Raw genomic sequence first — 23,531 nt, forward strand, 5'->3', positions numbered from 1 at the left:
AATTATTTTGTAATCTGAAGTGAGGAAACAGGATGCAGCAGATAGAACGTACAGACAGAAGTAAGCTACACAGAACCAGAGCATCTTTGAACTAAATTGTTGCCTTAGAACCTCTCCAAGCAGCAATCAAGTAACTTTATGCTGCTTCACAGCTATGCATCTCAACTCAGCAACAGATAATGATTTGTTTAGCTAATCAAAACTTGATTACTTGCATGCGACAAGGGCAACTCTCCAGACAGAAACCACTGCATGCAGATGCTGCATTATTGCACAGACATCAGTATTTTCCTGACTTTGATAATAAACCACCTTAAATTCTGTTGTGGGTAATTTCGGTAAGGGATTACAGCCACATCAGACAGCACTGTAAAACCAGATTCTTTTGATGAATGCATGGTGAGATGCAGCATTTCAGTAAAGGCTTTACATGAAGGAGATAAGGGTTTCAACTTCAATTTACAAAGAAGGACCGATTTGACAACATGTAACACAAGCTGGATGGCACCAGGATCTGATTCCTTTCACTCCAAGAACTGATATAAACCCTGTTAACACTCAGTTATTTTGCATCAGTTAACTGCTGTTTGGACCCTACAGTATTTTCAGTTCTGTTCCCAATGGGAAAGCCACTGCTACCTGTTCCCAATGGGAAAACCACTGGAGGCAAATGCATCATGTGTTGGTTCACAGAGCTCTAGAACAGGGCTGTCTTGCAGAACAACACAGAAGTTTCACTTCCTCTGCTTGCTTTTTCCTATCTAGAAAAAAAGCTAGCACTTGAGTAATACTGCAGTATAAAATGCACTCAATAGTCCACTATGTCAGAACTTCTCCAGTTCAAAACTAAACAACTATTAAAGTTACTGAGTTATGATACAAAACACAGCCAAACTGCAGAGCATTCACTGCACCTATAAAAAGCCCTCGGGTCACTCTTGCTTTTGCTCCCTGTTTAACAAGGCCGGTGAAAGAATTGCTATTCTTAAACTGCTAATGCAAACATAGAGGAAAAGAGCCTAAGGTGTGCTTTATTTTAAAGGAAGCAATTTTATGGGTTTTTAAGTAGTGAAATTAGCCCAGTAGGAAGCATCAGAGGTTGCCTCCAATATGGTAAACTATCAGCCACTTACATGAGTAATGTTTACACTGTAGTTAGCAGGAAGAGAGAAAGGACAATGCTAAAGCAAAAAAAAAAAAAAAAAATCAAGGGAGTCTGCTGCCATGAAAAGTATATGGCTTCCTTCTAAAAGAGCAAAAAAAGAAAGCACTTCAGAGCTGAATTCCTATGAGTCGGTGACCTTTAATTCTTGCCAGACAGTAAGGCCTTAAAGTAATCCTTCATGGTCTAGGAGTCTACGTTTAGTCCTTCAAAATCACCACAAAGCAGAGATGCCAGAGCATGGAGAGCATGGACAAAAACCTTGGTTTTCACACATTCAGTAAACCAGTTTCTCACTAAGAGAAGTATTTTAGAAGTTACTACTCACTAAACAACCCGAACAACAACATCATACCAAAGGACAAAGTGAGCACAGTTTCAGAGATGTTGACTTGCTCAGGATGCAAACAGGCAGGACAGAACACCACCCTTAAGCACTCCAGTAGCAGTATTCCTCAGGAACAACTGTGTGCCTGATAGGCTACAATCCCTCACTCTATTCTGGGATACTACCTACCTGTTCTTTTTCCTTCAGTTGTACCACTGATTCCATCCAACTGTTAAACCTGTCCAATTCCAAGCTCTCCAATCGGGCTATTTACTGACCTCCATCAAGAGGATTAAATAATTAGCACCACAAACCCTTTTGATCTCCCTGCATAAAATGCTATCAAACATAAGCAGCTATTACACTTGCCCCTACTCATGTGTAATTGAGCTTCAAATGAAACATTCACCATGGTCACTTAATTACAAATCTTATTATAACTACTAAGTATTTGGTTGCTTAATCATGAGTAAAAGCAAGAGCTAATTCCAGTTTGATATTCCAAGTTTGAGAGCCATCTGAGTAAGTGGCAAAAAAATCAGCAGCTGCCTTACAGCATCTTCCCAATTAATGCTGATGCTCATTTCATGCATTGTTTAATATCCAGCTTTGCTTAAGAATTCTGACTTTTTTACCTACCTGCAAGAAATATTCCAGGTCAACCTGGAGATGACAGGAAGCAGGAAGAGACTTAAAAGCACTTACTGATTTTGATATGCAACCAGAAGTCCAGAGGTCTTCCATGTGTATATGTGCATCTACTACACAACATACAACTACCTTCATTGAGAAATTCCTAGCTTTCTGCTATGTATTCTAGTTATCTAGAAAAAGACTGTTAATGTCATTAGATTTTTACACAAATTATTACTGGGTTCTAAATAAGAACGAGACATCTAAAGATTGGTTTGCTGGAATTCTAGCACATGACAATCCTTATTAACATTAATACACAAAATCTACTGACAGCAGCTTTTCATTGCCATGACCCTTTCAGGATGCTAATTCTGGCAGAATATTTCTCTCTTCCTAAGTTCAGGTCCTGCTGTTAGATTTTCTCCTTCCATATACTAACACACTCCCCACCAAAAGTTGTCAATATAAAAAATAATGCCTATTTATCACTGGAGTGGTATTGGGGACAGATGAAGGTGATACAGAAACTCCATCATTAGAAGGCGTGAAAAGATACTTTATTATTAGAAATCTATAGTTCTTAGAGAAACATTGGTGGACTTGAGACCTGATTGGCCTTGAGGAATCTTCTCTCACTATTGGTGAACTATGAATAGCACACTGGAGAATCATATCTCTAAACAACAGTTACAGAAAGAGAGAATTATTTTCATTCTTTCCTCTAAGTTTCCCAGGCTCAGCCTGTGAGAAATTATTCTTTCTTCAACCAAACTGAGAATATCCACACCTATATACCATCCTGTAAGGGATCCAGCTGTTTAGAAAAGGCAAGACTTTGGCCAAGACTGGCCAACTCAGTGAGCAGGCATTAAACTGAAGCGTGAGGTCCAAAGTGACAACATTTACTACATCACATCCAGCTGGCAAATAAGCCAGGCCAACCATAGCAACAACAAATGTTCCTGATCTGACTACCAAGATGAGATCCAGAAGGAAAACTATCTCAAGGGTGTCCATGGCTTTGGCAGATCCTCCTGCATCCCCTTCCTCCAGCAAAACCTGCAGGAACCATTACCTCTCTGAAATGCCAGTACACCAACACACAGCACAGGGAAAAACCAGGCAGAATTAGAGATCTGTGTGCACATCCTCTGCAGTTACAGAGACGTGGCGGGATGGCTCACATGACTGGAATGCTGTCATGGATGGCTACATCCTTTCTAGGAAAGACAGGCCAGCAATGTGAGGTGCTGGAACTGCTCTTTATGTGAGAAAGCAGCTGGGATGTATGGAGCTCTGCCTCGGGCTGGGTGAAGAACCAGACAAGAGCTTACAGGTAGGAAGTCAACACGTAAGGGACAACATGGGTGACACAGATTCTGTGGGTGTTTGTTATAGGCCACCCTGTCAGGAAGGGGAAGTCAATGAGGAATTCTCCAGTCAGCTGGAAGGAGCCTCGCAGTCACAGGCTCTGGTGCTCATGGGGAACTTCAGCCATCCTGATCTCTGCTGGACAAACAACTTGTGGGCAGACAGGAGCCCAGGAGGCCCCTGCAGAGCACTAATGGTAACACAGGCTTTGACACAGGTGGTGGGGGAGCCATTGAGGAGAGGTGTGCTGCTGGACCTTGTAGTGACAAACAAGGAAGGACTGGCTGGGGATGTGAAGAAAGCCAGGCAATAACTGCAATTACAGCCTGGACTACATGAGAGCTAGCTTTGGCATTCTCAAGGCCAAAGGAATCCAGAGGCAAATCCTATGAGTCATGGCCCTAAAGGTGGGAAGGTCCAAGAGAACTGGTTAATACTCAAGTAGTGCTTCCTCCAACCTCCAGATTGTTTAATTTCTTATTCATAGGGATGCACCAAAGGGGGCAGGTGCATCCCTATGAGTAAGAAATCAAGTGAAGAGGACAAAAGACCTGCATGAATAAGCAAGGAGATTCAGGCAAACATCAAACAAAAAGAAATAGTATTGAAAGTGGAAAAAGGGACAAGTCACTTGGGAGGAACACAGGAACACTATCAGAGTAGATAGGAAAAGCTATAAGAACAGCTAAAGTCCATTTAGAATTAATGGGCAATGAATGTCAAGGACACCAAGAAGGGCTTCTTTAAGTACATCAATAGCAAAAGGAAGAACAGGGAAAATTTGGGTCCACCCATTTGGTAATGAGGTGGGTGCCCTGGTGACAAAGAATACAGAGAAGGCTGAGATACTGAATGCCTTCTTTGCCTTAGTCTTTGCTGAGGGCAACCCTTGGGAATCCTAAACCATGGAGGCAAGAGAGAAAGTCTGGCTTTCCCTTGGCTGAGGAAGAACAGGTAGGAGATCAGGCAAACCTGACACCCACAAATCCATGGACCCCAATGGGATGCACCGACATGCGTCGAAAGATGCTACTGCTAAGCTATTCTCTATCACCTCTGAAAGATCATGGAGAACAAAAGAGGTACCTGAGCACTAGATGAAAGCCAAGGCCGCTCTACCTTGCCTTGGTGAGGCTGAGTTGGAAGGATTCTGTCCAGAGCTAGTGCTGCTCACAGAAGTTCTATAGTCTCCTCCTCTGGAGATATTGAAAAGCTGCATGAACATGATCCTGTGCAATTGGCTGCAGGTATACCTGCTTTAGCAGAGGAGTTTGACTATGACCTTCAGAAACCCCTTCCAATTCCAATCATTTTCATGACACAGATTCTGTGACTCCTCCTGTTTCCTTTGGAAGCATTTAAAATGCACTGGGATAGAGATGTAGAGTAAACCATGCAACCACAAAGGTAGACTCTTAGTAAACTCTTATTTACAAGGAAAGTTGAACTCCCAGATCACACTCTCAAACAAATGCCACAAGCCTCACACTTCCACCTTTCACACAGATGTTAGCACTACTCAGGCCAATGGAATATTCCATCACCTGTATTTCTACTAATTACTTTAACATACTAATTTTATATTAAGGTATTTCTAATTTAGCATGTTCATTATGCCAGTATAAACCTCCATTATGCCCACAGGGGATCACAGATCACTTAAAATGCATCAGTATTTGACAGCTAGGCAACTTTTGTTGCTCTACTTACGGTTAGGGATAGGCCTAGGGTTAGTGTTTAGAAAACCACAAAGCCCAGAGCTCCAGGCACACTGCAGCTGCAAAAGGCATCCCAAGGGGAACACGGAACTGCCAAGACATGGCTCCTTCCCAACCTTTCTGCTTGGCACCAGCCTCACCCCCATACACCTTGTATCCCCTCACCTAGGGTTGGGCTGATTCTTAGGGTTTGGGTTAAGCCCAGTTTGTATCAACCATTTGTCTGTCTTGGTACACATCCATCTGCAGCAGCAGCTTGTCATCAGCTACACACAGACAATGACTAAAGTTCATGGCCACCTAATCCTCTGGTAAGTACTTTGAGCCTTATCACAGACACTCCACACTTCCCAAAGTAGCAGACAGAGGTTCAATGAACTGAAGACTACAAGTTTAGCTATAATACTTTTGAATTGTGTTACAATCATAAGGTTGTAACAAAATCCTCAGATATGAAAAAGTGATTTCAATGCTGGAGTTCCCCTTTTAGTGTTTTTGGGGTTTGCTTACTTTTTTTAAGTGCCAGGTCACTAAATCACTTACTTGCAAATAAGAAACAAATGAATACTTATCTTCTCTAAAAATGAGTGAGCTTTGATACAGGACCACTTCACAGCTATTTAGCTCACACTGCCTATAAGCTGTTCACTAGCTAGACAGAACACAACTTATCAGCAACGGTATCTTCTCAAAGCTAAAAGATACACCTAGCAACTACAGACTGCAGCAGCTGAGATGCCTTCAACTTTATTTATGATGAGGCAATCCAAAAACTTGTTGCAGGTACACAACGCTGGATCTTAATCCCAGGAATCTGAAAGCATCTCTTCTAAATATCAACCCTGCCCCTCATCTTCTCAAGAGCTACTCTTCGTCTACACCTAGCTTTAACTGATGCTTTAAGCATAATTTTCTGGGGCTACTGAGTATTAATTCAAAGTCACTATTCTTTACTGATGGGTAGGATTAATCCTGCCCAAATCCTGGCCCACTGCTGTATTTCTAGATCTCAACTGGTTTAGACAATCCCTTCTGAATGAGGCAGACATTTCTATTTTCTTTTCTAGCAAAACACCACATCTCATTCTTCAGTGCACTGAGCTCTGCTTGTTGAATTGAAAGCCTAGTATTTAAAAGGATGGGAGCCAGAGTTACTTTGTGCCCTTTGTTCCTGTACATGAAAGCCATTCATTAGACTGACCCTGCTAAGTGGTTAAATCCAAGCAAAATGTCTTCAGCTGTAATAACTGCACTGTCATAATAAGCACTTATTAAATACCTTATAAAGATTGTAGCATTCATTGTCTTTACAAGATTTTTTTTCTCGGTCTTTAAAAGTAGCTATTAAAGCTGGTTACTTATTCTTAGCAGTGTGGAAGTCACGATTTTGACTGCTCTCAGAGCAAACCTTAACAAGGTGATGACACACATCTAAATTCAGACTGTTGCCAGAATGATTTGAGTTGTTAGTAATGACCATTTAATACTAAATTTTGCCTTTGCCTAAATTGTAATTTTGGGACTTAGAAAGGGAAAAGCACACATAATGTGCCTTAATCTATCAACTTGTGAACTTCCTGTAGAGCAGACTCAAAGCATGCTCTTGATTGAGAGCAAACTCCATTATTTACCTTTGTGGTTTGTTTTTAAAAGCAGCAAACAGCAACAAATCTAAAGGCCACCTCCTGAAATATAGCCTGCATCAAAGAGGGCAGGACAAGGCAGTCTGACACTCCTCATTTGAGGCTTCCAAGCATATGACATGGCTTTGAAGCTGTTGCAGCCCCCACTCAAACCACCTTCTTTCTACTACTGCAGCCCGTGCCAGCAAGTGTAGGAGTTCTTGCACTCAAGAGCTTCTCCAATGACAGACAAACTTCCTCAGACTTGACTTTGGTTCCAGTGGGATTTTTTCTTTTTCAAATACTTTCCAGCCCTCAGATGCAGTTGTTAAAAAATACCTCCTTTGTAGAAACTGAATGCAATTAAGGCAGTTAAAATTCACCTGAAAAAAAACTAGCTAATCTGCTTTTGTTCTCCAAGAGTTTCAGTTTCCCAAATGAAAGGGTTTAGAGCACAGTAAAATATTCTTCACATGATCTAGGAAACCCGGGCTACTAATTGCAGAGCGTGGGTTTCATGCGGCATTCCTCTGAAAAGACTCTTTCTCTCTCTCCCAGGGCTGTGTGTAGCTGATCATTAGGAACCCGTGGCCTCGCTGCTCCTCAGCGTAGGGAGCTCCAACACCTGTTGCAAGTGAACACCAGAGGGAGCAGTAAACATTTGTCTGGTAAGAAAGCTTCATATTGGAGATGGAAAAAACAAGGAAAATAAGGTACAGCAAACCTCGGGGAAACTTAAAAATGGTTACTATGTGTTGCACTTTCAAACTACAATATACTGCTAATCCAGTGTGAGTCCTCACCAGTGCAGAGACGATGAAGATTTAGAGCAAGCGTGCAGATACAAACACTTTGAATGATGCAGGCTTACTCGTGCCACATCTCCCACCCTAGCACTCCACATCCCAATGACACCTGATCTATAAAATCTTCTGAGACTATAAAGCATTTATACAAAACCCTGTGTGCACTGAGATAGATTAAATGGAAATGCAAACATACTCAATATAGAAAAGAGACACAGAATGGAATGTGACAAAATAGGTCATGTTTACTATACATAAACACACAGTTCCAACTCTACAGGGTAAAAGCAAGAACATAGTTAAGAGACATACAAGAGAAGACGAAATCAAAGATTAATATGCTAACATATCAGCAATTAACAAGTAATTACAGGACTATCTCAAATGTTATTCTACTTACCTGACAAAGACAGGTGAAAATGCTTCTGCATTCTTGCAAAACCAGCAACAGAAGCATGGCCACAAGTGTAACCAGAACACATTCCCACCTCCCACCTTCATCCTTGCACTATGGCATGCAGCCTACCAGGTGTAGAAGTTCCTACAGTGTTTGTCACCAGACCCTGGCTTCAGCAGGGGTGCCAAGGGCTTACATTTCCGGACACAAACGGAAATGTTCTTACCGGATCTACCAGAGACTTGGATTAAACTGGTTTCTCAGATTGCCTAAATACAAGTCAGTGTTCAGCACCTTGAGAGTTAGCCTGCTGCTGTGAAACTGCAGAAAAGCTTGGCTCACCACACCATGCTGAGTGCAACCCAGGACTGCAGGTATTACAAAACCCTCAGTTCTGATTGCACTGGGTTCCCTACAAGCACATGTCTCTCAGGCAGAGAGACAGAATTGACCTTTAGCAGAAGCCTGCTTGGCAGGTGGCTTCAATACCTGTCTGGGGAATCCTAATTATAATGGACCATTTTCATGCAGCACTTAATTTAATAAAGACATTCTCCCCCATGGAGGAGACTTGCTCTGTCTGAAGGACGATCAGAGATCAAGGTTTGATGACAATGGATTGCTGGTGATGAAATGAGCTTTTTATTACCACAGTTCCGGATGTTCCTACAGACCTGCTCTTGCCAGCCAGCCCAGGAGTGCATTGGCAGCACATCCTTACAAACATGGATGATACTCCATTGTTCAGATGTCTATACAACCCAGTCACAGCTTTTAGCATTGACTCAAATCTGCTTTACCTTTATGTTTGTGTTGAACGAGCAACAGCACCAATTGGAAACAGAAACAAGTGAGAACACGCTGCCCCCAGGCTATCCTTGCACACAGTTTTCTTCTAGCCCACAGCCTACACTCTTCAGCCCTTGGATTAACACAGATAGTCACTATTTCACTGTGTGCCACTATTTGCTCATAGCTAAACATACAAATTTGGCATCTCTCAGAAGAGCAACAAAGGAAAATCTAGACTCCTGGGTATTTGGTATGTCTCTAATTCTGGCTGCTGTCATGCCAGGCACTTAGCGTGGATGATGTGCCATGCTCTGAATCCCCACCATCTGCTGCTCGTTAGCTGACAAAGGCAGCACATGCCATCTCCCCACTAGCTGCTGCTCATTAGTGACAAAGCCATTCTGTGTTCACAATGTTCTCTCTGTAATAATCTAATACAAAGATGTACAAAGAGGCAAAGGAAGGAGGAAACAGAGATGACAGAGTAAATTATGAGCTTAACTAAGAATATTAATGCACTCCTAAATCTCAAGATGAGAAACCTTCCAAGAGCAAGACACAGGTCTTGGCTCCAAAGGAATAGGTCAGCAGGTAGGTATAAAAGTCAGCACTAGAGATAATCCATTTACCTCAAAATGTTTCAAAGCATGCAAGCACACATTTCTAGGCTCCTTCCATTCAGGCTCTTCATTTTGCAAAATTTTGTATCTTCCATTCCTGATAACAGAAAGAACTGAGTGCTGACAGCATGCAGCTCCCAACCTGACCAGGGCAAGCACTAACACCAGGTATCTATAAAGCCTGGTGTGCAACCAGAGGAGGATTTAGGATCTGTGCAATCAATCTCTCCAAGCTTCACAGAAAAGTCCTGTTGGTAAAGATTCTACATTTGTGAAGAAGAGCCTCAGCTTCCTTTATAAATCATCTACACAGGTGAAAAGCAGTAATAATAGCAACACTTCAAAGAAATGTGCATGACAGACACTGGACAACTGGCTGAGGAGCAATCCTGGCAATGAGAACCAGAAGATGGGAATGAACTACAAAACAGTTCTCCACTGGGAGACACACTGCTGACAGCCGTTTACTCACAAACTACAGAGAACTGGAAGTACTCACAAAACATTCACATTGATATGTTAAATTAATCCTTTTCAAGCTCAATTAGTTGCTTGGAGGAAGAAACAAAGCAAGGTTGTTCTTCAAGAAGTAGTTCTGATGTACTAAAATGAGAAGTCACTGTCTCAGCTTATTTCCTCCCTTTCATGTTTTCCCTCAACCCTCCACCCCAGATAAAACCAGGTAACATTTTTCAGTCATCACATCACCATTAGAGAAGGTAAGAGTATGAGAAATGTTCTGTGTACTAAACAGCACAAAGACAGCTGGCATGGGATGTGTTAAGGTGACAGGTAAGGGCACAGAGGAAGCACAGAAGATGACAGATGGTATGTGAGTGTGTGGGTTCTGGCAAGTGTGGGAGATGAAGGAAAGGCCAGAAGCAGAGTGACATGATTAACAGAGATGGTTCTGCAGAAGCAACAGGAAAGGGCCAAAAGGAAGAAAGGGAAGAGTTAAGACTTGAATGGACAATGTGCAGGTAATTCGCTTTGCATCTCATTTACCCCTCACACAGACCATCACTTTTCCACTTGCTGGCCACAGAAATCCAGAACCAGACCCAGAGTTCAAAGTTTTCCTGTTTAAAGGGGGGCAGACAGGATGAGATGCTAGAGCAACGGAATTAATAAAATATTGTTGAACACCCACATTCAACTGTAAGACAAATCAGAAAAGAAAGACTTTCCACACAACACACGTCTGCATGACTACTTCCTCACGGTCATGCCACAACACAGCATACTCATCTTCACAAAAAATGAACCCTGTAACCAAGCTCCTACTCACACAGAGGCATTTTTAAGCAAGGTTAACACTTTTCAGTGCAAAATAGTTACTTGATGAGGAATCACAGACAAAGCAGCTTAAAGTACAGCTGCGAGTAGTAACACACTGGGAACTCAGCCATCTCATGCTGCTAATGCAACTCCTATGGCTTTGTGCTCACCATCAGCAGCTCAGCTACTGCAAAGCAAAATCACAGTAGAAAACAACTCTAATTTCACTGCAAGGTAAATTTTAGGAAGTAGAGCTCTGTTCTGATGGAAGGAAAGTAGAAAACTGTAGACTAAAATGCCAAAAAAATATATATATACCTATAAGGCTGCTTTTCCATGCCTTATCTCTGAGCTGGGAACAAATCTAACACCAGATTTGGTCTGTATAAGCCCATCCAACCTCTGATTACTTTATAACCTAAAAGACTGGTTGGAAACACTACAAATGTGGAGATTCAAATGAGCACTATCTGCATTCTGTTTTGGCTTATCTGACCTGTTAACAACAGGCCAGCACAGGATTCACATCAATTGCTCTCCCTGCAAGCCTCTTTTGTATGCTAGTTTTACATTTGTGAGGGTGATCCAATAGCAGGTAAATGTATGGCAAGAGGAAAGAACAGTCTAATTATCTCCATCAATTTGTGCAGGATCAAAAGATTGCTCATCCAGGAAACTGTCAGCCAATCAAGCCGGATAAAAGTATTTGAAAAAAAAAACCCCAGGAAGGACAGTTCTGCAGCAACTTAAAATTCAGAGCTACAGCATAGCCTACATCACTGAGGTTTATTCGAGTCTGTGGTGACAAGAACAGCTTTTATGAACTGCCATTTTACAGCTATTTATATTTTATTGTCAGTTACTATGTTTATTACTGTCTGCAATTCACCAGACCCAACTGATTTTGGTAAGGAAATTTTTCAGCAGAGTCACAAAGCATATTTTCTTTTTACTGATTCCTGAGTAAATACCCAGTCCAGCCTTCATTAGGAAAATCTTCATAAACATCATCTAATTGTATCAAATGAAAAAATTTATGCAAGCCAGACAACAACAACATTCTTAGAGACACAGAAACTTCTGGTGTGTATCCTATAAATACAAAGAAGTACTGTCATTCAGCTTGTTTTAAAAAGTAGAAGCAAGACACCAAAAGTCATGCCAGCAGTCTATTCAGGAGCCAAGTAATAAGGAACCTGAGTCACATAGCTGTTGTCATCAGGAACATCTCACTGAAAGGTACAGGTTGAACTTCAGATATTTTTATTCTTCCCAAAGCTCCCACTGATACAATTTTCTGCTAGGGTTTAAAGAGATGTGCATGACACTGATCAATCCTTGCAAAGGCCTGTCCTTTAATGTCAACATTTAAGTGGGAAAAAAAATTAAATTAACCTGTCTTCAAGGCTGCAACACAAGCCTGATGACTTAAAAGACTGCAAAGCATTAGATACTTCATACAGATAGTTTTAATTCTTTAGAAAGGGAGCAAAGCTCACTGGCCTAAAGCAAAACTACATATGGAGATTTGCACAGCACAGGTATGAAGGCCCCATTATTTAAAAGGGACAGATTACTGGGGTTAAAGAAGAGGAATCAAGTTTTTAAAAACAAGATCATTTAACAATTCAAGTATTTCTAGTCAGGTAATTTGAAAGAAGCTACTCTTTTTCCCTTCTGCTCTATCAGCAAAGCTAATGTTGTCTTGGAAATGTCCTGGGAAAGGTAAGCTTCTTATAAATTCAGTTTAAGTGTAAAAAAAACCTCTGTAAAGTATACACATAGAGAAACCACATTTGCTACATGAAAACCAGTAATGTCTCAGAAATTTCTCAGTTGCTCTAGAATCACATGAAATTTGATTTTTTTCACTCTTAAGTGCTTTTCAAATCACAGCATTATGATACAGCATAATTTTGTGTCTGGTTAACACATGTAGGCTAGAAATTTTCATGTTGTGGCCGAGTAACATCAACGAAATCTTGCTTAATACTAAGAAAGATGAAATCACAGATGAGAATCAGATCAAACTTTTTTAGCTCTCTAGAACTAGAAGTTCTTTAGGAAGGATTAAAACTTAAAAACACCAATTAGCAAATTAATTTAGCCCACTTTTTAGAAAGTTATTGTTAAACTTCATAGAGTTAAGAATTGCATTTTGATTGGAGATAAAAATCACAGGGTACAGTCAACAATTTTGAAATGGAAGGAACTAGGTTTGATGTGGTGAAAGTCAACTTACAGCACTACACCAGTGTGCTGAAGCAGTACATACAAGATACCTAAAAATCACAAAGCATCATGGAAGAATTGTAAGTCAAGTCCATCTCAATTTATCCATCACTTCAGGTACCTCCCCAAGTTCTGTATTAAAGAACATTAAAGACCTGAAACACTAAGTGTTTTTTCCAGCAAGATCCAAATGAGCAAAGCGGCAGCAGCTTTGTTCCCTCTCTAACACAGAACACAGCAGTAGCACCAGCTAGCCAAGCCCTGTGATAAAAAGCATGATAAGGTCACAGCAATGGTCACTTACGGCATTCCTTCTCATCACTGTCATCAAAGCAGTCTGGCAGCCCATCACACTGCCAGGCCCCCGGGATACAGCGTCCATTGCTGCACATGAAGTTTCCAGGAATGTTGCATTCATTCGTGAAGTTATTCCCAGGCAACAGTTGGCTGTCTGCAGGAAATGAAAGAGAGGTAAGTTCATTGAGGATTTAACAAAGGCAGCAAAAGCTGTCACTGAGCAAGCTGTTCATCAGTGGTTGAATGAAGATTAAACAAATGGACCCTGATCCTGCTTATTTTGTCATTATCCTATCAGTATCCTGTGCCTGTTACTTGGTAGCACTTTCCTTTTCTTTAATTCTCATTTTATCTGTTCTCCATTCTCACACACTATTTTGCTGATTTCCTCTTGCTATTTTCTTTCTAGGAACACACATGCAACCTCTATCCTGGTTAAAGCAATGTTTACTTTTAAAAAATTCTCTCTTCTTCACAGGGTCAGTCTAAACAGAATTAAAAAAACGAGACTACATAAACTCAGCTCTATCCTCCCATGCTTTTGTCAGATTAGTACTTAGCTTGCAGAATGTTTTGTTGTTATTAGCCAAGGGCTATGCACAAGGTAACACAGTGACTAATTCATACTGGATTTTCAATTAAGTTTTAAATATAGTGCTTCTGGTCAAAGTTAGAATTGAGCTTCTTCATGTCAATACAGTCCCCTGGCACAATTTGTCCACAGCTAGTAAGGCAGCTGGCACACTGAGTCTGCCAAGTGCAGGGGAGACAGTAGCAGGATACTGGATATCAAGAGAACAGTGAGAGAAAGAAACCTAGAGATCTGCTGTCAAGGTTAGACACAGCATTAGTCAGCCATTTTAATCTACCATTTTTCTAATTTTGTGCATTTTCTTTTGGAATGCAGATATAACCGAAACGTGAACGAACTTCAATGAAGGAAGAACAATGACACCCAATGGCTTTAATAAGCATCAAAATGGCACAACCTGTCACAGAGCTGGGAGGAAGCTGCAAGACAAGGCAGAAAGTGAGAAAAATAATATCCTTCCCCTCGTCTTCCTGTCATATTCCAGACTAGTCCCAGGCAACATATACTTGAGTAAGTAAAAACCTTAGAAATACAAAACTTCCCAGGTAAGGATGTCCTAAAAACACGTCCCCACTGCCAATCTGCATACCTTCATGGGTCAGAAGCAGGAAGAACAAACTAAGCTGACACTAAGTTTAACCACTTACCTATCATTTATCTATTTTGAGGACAACCACATTAATTTTGGAACTCTGGAGGAATGGTAGAGCTGTAGTTGGCTCCCTCCACTGTCCATCCCTACATCATCTTGCTTCCTGTTGCTCTTGGAGTCCAACTCTTTCCTCTCTCAGGAAGGCCTGACCAGCAAGGGCAAGGAAAACTATTATGAACACAACATGGCAAGTGCCCCATTCTTCAGTGCTGCACAGGGCACAGAGCCGATCACAACTGCCAGCATAAGAAGTTTCAGGTCTAGCTCATTCCTGAAGCCCCAGGGAGGAATCTGCTTTGTACAGGCACCTTTGGAGAACACATCTACCAAAATAATAAGTTTTATAGCATGATTAGTGCATGAGGCATTGCAGAAATTTCTGAATCAGATAAATGTAGAGTGTTCTCTCCCTCCCCCTCAATGTATCCCAATGCTCCATCCATGACACAGGCAAAACTGCAAAGTTTCACATCACTATTTCAAAAGATACAGAGGAATGCTTCAGGGAGGCAGTCTAAACCTATGTCCATCTCAAACAATGTACTTCCTTTCAAATGTTATTTCTTGCAAATGGCTGACTTTCCTGGGGATGTTTCAAGAATCTGCCAACACAGAGCAGATGCCTTAATGGAAATTTGCCCTGAGCTGTTAGAAGACAATGGAGTTCAGAAAAAAAGGTGGAAATAAGGTCTCCAGAGCCACCTGTAACCCTCATACTGTATGTAGCACCTTAAAGAAAGAGAGTGACAGCCACCAAAATGCATGCCCAGGCAGGCAGCTGGCAATTAGACATCTTTTAGCAGTGTCATTCAAACCTCAGTTTGATTCCCTGGATCACTGCTCTTCCCAGGGAGAAGCAGCAGGTTTGGCTCTCCACACTGTTACAGCCTACAACACACTGGAACAAACTCATCTCCATCCCAGTCAGGCAGGGCCCTCACTGCTCCCAGGCTCCCAGCAGCTCCTGGGGAAACGCTACACCAAACTTCACCTTCAATGGCAACAGTTTGTCCTTGGCTACTCATGCCCTGCAACACCAAACAGATACCATGCTGCCAACCAGCACCCCCAGGCTAGGGCAGCCATACAGCACCCCTTAACTGAGTTCTGCACTTCTGTGTTCAAACAGCAAGGACCTTGGTGCTGTTTAAGGCATTTTTTTCCTGTTAGAACAGTAACCAAACACATTCAGCTCAGTCTTTGTATCACTGATATGTACCTGCTAAGTAACGACCAAATAGAAATCGCCCAACTTGAAGAGCTGCAGGGTGAAGCTCTCAGCATTTGCACAACCTTTTATTAGCAAGCCACTCGCAGAGCATGAACACCACCTCTGCCTGCCACTGGAGAAAACCTACCACAGTAACACAAAATTAGAGGATGCCATTGTCAGATCAAGACAGGAAAGAGATACCTCAGTATTCTCTGTAATGCAGAAGTTCAGTCAGTGTACTCAAGCTAGTTATAAGGCATGTAAGAACTTCAACAGTAGAATCTAACTAATTCCCTTCTCCACAGTCACCCCTAAAAGCAGTTTCAGGTCAGTATGGTGCTACTGGGAAACTTCTTAACTTTCACTAGAATTAACAAGTTCTCAGATACTACAAAACTAATGTTCTGGCAAAGAATAAATCTCATATAAAACAGCTTATTCAAACTTGGTATGAGAACTAGAAATTACCAAGACTTTTACTCTCTCAAAACCTAAGAAACTAAGGCAGTACATTTAGGCAGCAACATGAAAAAGGCACAGGTCTCATGGCATCTCTCTCCATAGTTCTGCACTACCTTCTTATCTAACCTCATATCTCTCATCCAACCTGCTCCCCTTCCACATGGAAGCAAAGACTTGGTGTTATTTAAATAGGTGTTATTTTAAATAAGAAGTCCTTCTGTGAACACTTAAGTGAGATTTCTTCTTGACTTGGGCAAGTTGCTAGCTAAGAACCAGCAGCAGGTTTCACAGCCACCTGTCCCAGCTACAGAACTGCCTTTGCTCCATGAAGCATCCTGGTGTTCCCAGGAAAAAACATAACTGGATATATCACAAGCACTGTAACACCTTCTGTGCAGAATAACCAAATGTCAGCTCCTATCAGATCTACTACTGTTATCCTGCTGAAAAGTTTCAGCCATGATCTCCACATTCCTTTAATGAAAAAAATTAGACCAAGCTAACTCATTTTAGAAATTTTTAGAGTTTCAAAAAGCACGAACAAAAACAAGTTCCCTAAAAAAGCATTATCAAGTCTCTGTTCCTTTTAATAACTCCTTTAAATAAATGCCATACTTCTACCCTATTAGACTGAAGCAACATTCCAGGAACAGGTATCAAATTTTGTTACCCAGTAAGTTATTTACAGGATTTCCTCTGTCATATAATAACCTTATCCTCAATATTCTTTTAAAGGATGTATTATTAACCCTTTCACCAAACAAACAAAAGATAGTGGCAGATCAAGATACTTGCAGACAGCCCTACCCAAGCTTTGCTGAGGAATGGGAACATGGGAAATCTGACTCGATCTGGTTTCAAAGCAACCAATACTTCCCTTACTTCCTAGGACCTTCATCAGCTCCTAGGAGAGTTGCATGTTACAGAAAGCAATTTGAGAGTCACACATCTAGAAGCTTGTTTTGCGCATTACTCCATGCCCAAAAAATCCATTGGTGGATAAAAAAACTGCCAAAACAATGGCACATGTGGAACTGCTTTAAATGGTATTACCCCTTCAGCTTTCCTCACACTTTTTAAGTCTCCCCTCATGGATCTTAAAAAGCCTCTCAAAGAAATCCTCAGTGTGGTCCTCAGCTCCCAGCCCTCAGGAATGCGATGCTCCTGCCCACCCAGCACACAGCCCAATGCAGGACAGCACATGCACCAGGAGGAGCAGTGTCACAGATACCCAGTACAGACACGGAAAGGACCAAAACACATCATCATGTCCATTTTTCTAACAAGGTCCATAAAGATGTCAGGCTTTCTATGGCCAACTTGTGGCACTGCCTGTTGGCAAGGGCAGAAACTCCTTCAATCTGGCAGAGCTGGCATTCCAAAGTTGACATATTTACCCTGCAGCCTCTTTGATTAATTTTGAATTCAACCCAAATAGGAGCTACATGGATGTGTTCGGTTAAGGAAAGGAGGAAGGAAAGAAGGGGAAAGTGGTCCATTTTCACTGCAACACATTGCTCACTTTAAGCAGCATACCATCTGGACTGAATATAAAAAACCGGACTCGTGTTTCACTCTGAAGGGGACTGAGTAAGGAAAATCAATCTGTTTTAGCAGCCACTTGCAAAAATGTTGGTATCTAAATATTTAATATTCCCCAAAAAAGAATCAGGGGAAAATAAATGAAAGGAAAAGTCATACTGAGCAAGCACTTCACACTGTATTAAGAAAGTAAGTCAAGGATATCCTTCACAAAACCACCTTTACCTGAAAGCACTCCAGAGAATTGTGGACATTATGGAACAGATCATTACTGATCACACAGTGCTGTATCAGAAAGTATAATCAGTAAGAGCAGGCAATCAGCTTGGCCAAGGAGGTTTTGAGGAAGAAATACAGGATACATATATGTTCATTGCCCTTAAGAACAAAGCCAGTAATGTCAGCCTCGTGGCAAGAGGGATCCATCACCAAGGTTGAAGCATGAACTCTTCCCGCCAAAGCTTTGGTATGTATTTTGTGGGAATCATGGGATCTTCACAGAATACTTTCAATGGATTACTGCTTAAAGCTTTACATATAATTCTCTTTACATAAGAGAATTCTTTTGATCAGATTGGTATGTAGCTGTGAGGCTGAGGGCTACTGATGATACCTTCCTGTCACACCATGCACATATTATACTCCATACTAATTTTTAGTTTCTGCTTAAACCTTTCCCAGGTATAAATCCACACTAGGTTTAATCACATCAGAAATCTGTTTTAACTCTACTGAAATCTGCAACATGTTATGAAAACAAATGGAGAGAGACTACAGTAAGTCAGTAACTGGAATTTGCAGCAAGATGGCATCCAAAAGACATACCTTCAATACCTGCCAATACTTGATCACCAGCAAAACACATGGCAAATAAAGAAAAGCCAGCAATATTAGCAGACTTGAACAAACATTATTTGATCTTCTTCTTTCATCTCAGAAGACTGCAAATAAGCACAGTCAAGTGACTGGTAGGCTATTACGAGATTTGATTCCTCAGAGAACAAAAAACTACTTCCAGTTGCTTCTGTGAATTTAGCCCCACAGGACAGATGTTTCTTTTCATACCTCTTTATGTTCACATGAAGCATGTGACTCACTCCATGTCCACTTTACAGAGATCTACAGCAGTGATGCATTCAGAGGAGGAATTCAAAAGCTAAGCACAAAGAAAGTGCTTTGCCTATAAACCGCAGTTTAACATGTGCATGCACAAACTTCACTGGCAATAGAAGTATATTGTCAGCAAAATAACACCAGTAGCGTTAAGGCAGACTTGGATTAATGCTCACTACACTGAAACAGAAGGCAGAGACAATTTGTGCTTATGGGAGAAAGTCAGGACTTACAACAGTCACCCAGAGAGAGAGAGTGGGACAAACATGTTCAACCTCTCTATTACACTTCACCCATTGTTTAGTTTTGAAGAGGAAGGCACCCGTACTGAATTCAAGCACGTAGGGTATAAAAAGATTGCTCATTAACAGCACCAAAAGGGTAAGGAAAATACATCAATGAGGGTGAACTTTACGTTCCATGTCTCAAATAAACACCTTTGGTATTACCCAAAAAGTTGTTTGCAGCTCAATGTTCATAAGTGTATCGTGTAAATCAGCAAAAATGCCAGTCTTCAGTTTAATCTGCTTTCCTATGCACTGCTGCAAAGGTCCTTGCCAGAACAGAAGAAAAGCATGCCTGTGCACATTCAGGCTGGCTTTGGGAACCAAAGAATAAGACAAGCGCTCTCTTGCTCTGCAGTGAAACCCCTGACAACACCTAAGCCATCTGCCACAAGTAAAGGACACCTGCCACTAACTATCTGGCCACTTAAATCCCCTTGAGTAGTTCTAATCCCTATACTCCCCTATCCTCATTTAAACTGCCCGATGATTACAGTGCACGTGATATATTAGAAGTTATGAGGGTTATTTCTAAGGGCAGATTGACAGTCCCACTGCAGTACAAGTGCTCAAAAATGTTTCTTCACTGAAGCAGTAGGCAATTGGTGATTACTCAAGGAACTGCTCATTGATTAGGTTCAACTTCCTCTCCTTCAGTTTTCCATGAGATGAGGTATATTTGGTATCTGGCATTTTCAAGATTTACCATGGATCAATCTTAGCCAAAAGACCAGAAACTCCTATGGTAGCTTCAAATCAAATGCTAAGTATTACTGAGGCAAGTCAAAGACAGTGGGAAAGCCATCCCTCTTAGAGCACTAAAATGGATAGCTTCTTGGCATTTAGAAAAACTACTGCAGCAAGGAACTCTGACTACTACCCAATGTCCATCATTCACCCATTAATTCCTCACTGCAAAACCTGACTTTGTTGAACTGGAGATCAATTAATGCATCATGGTCCCCACCTTAAATAACACAATTTGCATAGAACAGAGTATCTTCTTTTAAATATCTTACCATGTTAGTTGAAGCAATTGACACACCCTGTAGTAGGTGGCTGCATTTCAGCACTTAGCCATGGAAGCACCTTAATTAAATATAATCTTCTAAACCATTTCCTATTAAACAACCATTTGCTTTTTCCTTGCAACAACATGTGCAGGAAGTGAGCTGAGGTGAACAGGCTTACTTTAATCCTGCACCCTTCATGGCTGGATTCTATATTTGGGGGACTGGGCATCTCACTAAAGCTTCCCCACTTGCTTGTCTCAGCAGCAGTGCAGCTGCTTGAGTATACACCAAAAATACATCCCCCAGGTCTGCAGGCTCTCAGCACACTTATCATGATGGAAGGGAAACAGGCTGTGGGCCATTAACAGTGTAGAGTGAACACAGCTCCAAACTAGTACACGTTTAAATAGAAAAAGGATGCAGAAATAAATAAGGAGGAAGGAATAGTTTAGATTACTGAACTTGGTGCACCTCGAAAGACAAGCATTCCCCAGCAAAAAGGTCAAATGGAGATTTTACGCTGCTCTTATCCAAGCTAGAGCTACCCACACTGCTTCCTTTAAGTGGCAGCAAAGATGAAAACATTTTATTTTTAATACCTTTGAGGGACACCAACTATGTGAAGTCTAACAAGGGCAAGTGCCAGATTCTGCACTTGTAGAACAGGGCAACAGCCCTGGTTGTCTGTATAGATAGGAAATGAGAGGCTGTAGAGCAGTGCCATGGAAAGGGCCCTGGGGGTCCTGTTTATGGGAAGCTGGATCTGAGCCAGCAGGGCCCTGGCAGCCAGGAGGGCCAACCCTGTCCTGGGGGCATCAGGGACAGCATCACCAGCCAGAAAAGGGAGGGGATTGTCCTGCTCTGCACTGGGGCAGCCTCACCTCCAGTGCTGGGGGCAGATTTGGGTGCCACAATGTGATAAAAATGACATGAAGCTGTTAGAGAGGGTCCAAAGGAGGGCCATGAGGATGGTGAAGGGCCTTGAGGGGAAGCTGTGTGAGGAGCAGCTGAGGTCACTTGGTTTGTCCAGCATGGAGGAGACTGAGGGGAGACCTCACTGCAGCCTGAAGTTCTCTCCTGAAGGGAAGAGGCGAGGCAGGTGCAGGTCTCTTCTCTCTGGTGACCAGTGCCAAGACCCAAGGGAATGGCCTGAAGTTGTGTTAGAGCAGGCCTAGGTTGGATATTAGAAAAAGATTTCACTCAGAGGTGGCTGGGCACTGGAACAGGCTCCCCAGGGAAGTGGCCACGGCACCAAACCTGACAGAGCTCAAGATGCGTTTGGATAATGCTCTCAGGGTGGAATTCTTGGGGTGTCCTGTGCTGGGCCAGGAGTTAAACTTGATGATCCAGATGGGTCTCTTCCAACTCAGCATGTTCTATGATTCTATGGCATGTTACTACAACACCCTGAGGAAAACATTATTTTTGTCTCCACAAAAACAAAAGACTAAAGGATTTATGCACAGTTATGCAGAAAACCTACAACAGATCTTATGACAGAATTTAGATTTCATTATTCCTGTCTTTCATTTAATAATACACTTGTAATTACTTGGCATCAGTTTTTGTATCAAACAGATGTGCCTATAAGAAATTAAATGGGGAGTAGGGGTAAACAAGTGGATAATAAGCTCATGTGATCCATCACACTACTCCAATTTCCCAAAAAACAGGCCAAGCTCGACATTCTGCCCAGAAAATACTGAGATCATGCCTGAAATACAACAGCAGCAAGACTGAGTCTGATTCATTCATCAAATTTAAAGGAGTAACAGAAGAGCAATAGAAGTGATTAAAAAGCCCCTTCCGTTTACCAAGAAGCACTCTAGGCATTCTATTGTTTTTCTAACAGCTGGGAGGGACTAGGTTTAAACTTCCTCACATGACATTCTATGCCAATAAAAAACCTACCTACCACAACTAAGTTTAAGTTTCCCAATCAGAATTAGAACATTAGCTTTCAAAGATCAAATGCTTTTCATTGCCTTTTGAGACTTATTTCTGCAAGGACTTTTTTTGCAGTGTGCAGATGCAAGAGCTCATAGATGGCTGTTAACACATTTTCTTGCTTAAAAACATGTGTTGAATTACCTGCATTTCGGGGCTCTCAGAGAAGATGGTTAGCTCTGCAAATTCTGGGATGGTCACCCTTACTAGCTGGGCAAATACATTAAGGCCTTACACAGGATGTAAGAAAAATCCCACAGTTGCTCTGTCTGGAGAAAACAACTGAATTCACTATTAGGTTATTTCCCAAAAGCAAGTGGTGCTTCAAGCTGTTCTGTTATGTCACATAGCAATCACTTAAAGCGCTGTTCCAATAAGAAGTAATCACAAGAACTGGCAAAAGTTAACTGTGAGGCTGTAAAAGTGTTAATTCTCTGGAAAAAACCCAATTCCATAATGTCAGTTGCTCTAGGAACATTTTACTATGGCAATGGTTAAAGTACACTAGCTTACAAGCATAAAAACCACTGAAGTCCTTTGGAATTGGTAGCTGACACTGGACACACGCCTCCCTCTTTTACATCCCAGCATACAAAAACAACGCCCAAAGATGCAGCAGTACAAAAACACAGAAGGGGAGAAAGAGTGCTTCAGCAAAGTTATCATCTTTCCTCTTCTTCAGTGAGTAGTTGCTCAGCACTTCTAACAATATTAAATATATTTCTGTAGTCTCACATCTCAGCACACAGATCAGACATAGAATCGAGTGATCAAATTCACTTTGCAAGTGAATGCAGTTCAAGAAAGAGCTACATGTTACAGGAAAAACAAACAGATGTCATTAACTGGTAAGGCAAAAGAATGTTTCAGCCAGCAAGGAAAATCCCAACCATACAAAATTACAACCTCTGCACCTATAGAGAGCCCACAGAGTCCAAGTCCCTCCAATGATGACAGCATGGAATGCTATTGCTGCTCAGGGGCAGAAACTCCATGTCAAACTTTTCTGTGCTGCTTTCTCTACATAGCTGATTAGCTAAAGGTGCATGCCCTCAAGAGTTTAAGCTGATTTAAATCAGAGCAAATAGCCCCATCTTTCTTTAAACCCAGGCAAAAATTCCTGTCTTCCTCTTACCATCTACTTGCATAAACTCCACCACAGGTGAGCAGCAAGCTTTAAAAAACACATAACCTAGAGCCTGTAGGTCTCAGTGCTGCCTGAATCAACCCACTACAAAGTTTCAAGAACTTATGCCACCACAAAACAGAGAGAAAGGAACATGCATGATTAAGAACACAACAAGGACTGCAGCCTTTCCTCAGGCTAAGTCAGGTAACCTAGAGCAAATGCTTCTGCCATTTTCAACTGCAGTAGACACCACTTAGTCTCACAAAGTTGCTTGTCTTTAACAACTATGCCACAATTGCTTCTTTAAGCAGCAGAGTTTTCAAGA

At 41.6% G+C, this 23,531-nt stretch overlaps 1 protein-coding gene across 1 annotated transcript in view; it reads right to left on the minus strand.

The window, feature by feature from the left end:
- The window catches only part of LDLRAD3 (low density lipoprotein receptor class A domain containing 3), a 107,556-nt gene that overhangs the window by 59,090 nt on the left and 24,935 nt on the right, over positions 1-23,531 (minus strand). Inside the window, exon 2 of the mRNA XM_058027196.1 lies at positions 13,267-13,413. Within this exon, the coding sequence (XP_057883179.1) occupies positions 13,267-13,413 (147 nt within the window). The remainder of the gene's footprint in view (positions 1-13,266; positions 13,414-23,531) is intronic.

This window comes from Melospiza georgiana, chromosome 6 (genome assembly GCF_028018845.1).
Source record: "Melospiza georgiana isolate bMelGeo1 chromosome 6, bMelGeo1.pri, whole genome shotgun sequence".
In the NCBI taxonomy this organism is placed as follows: domain Eukaryota; kingdom Metazoa; phylum Chordata; class Aves; order Passeriformes; family Passerellidae; genus Melospiza; species Melospiza georgiana.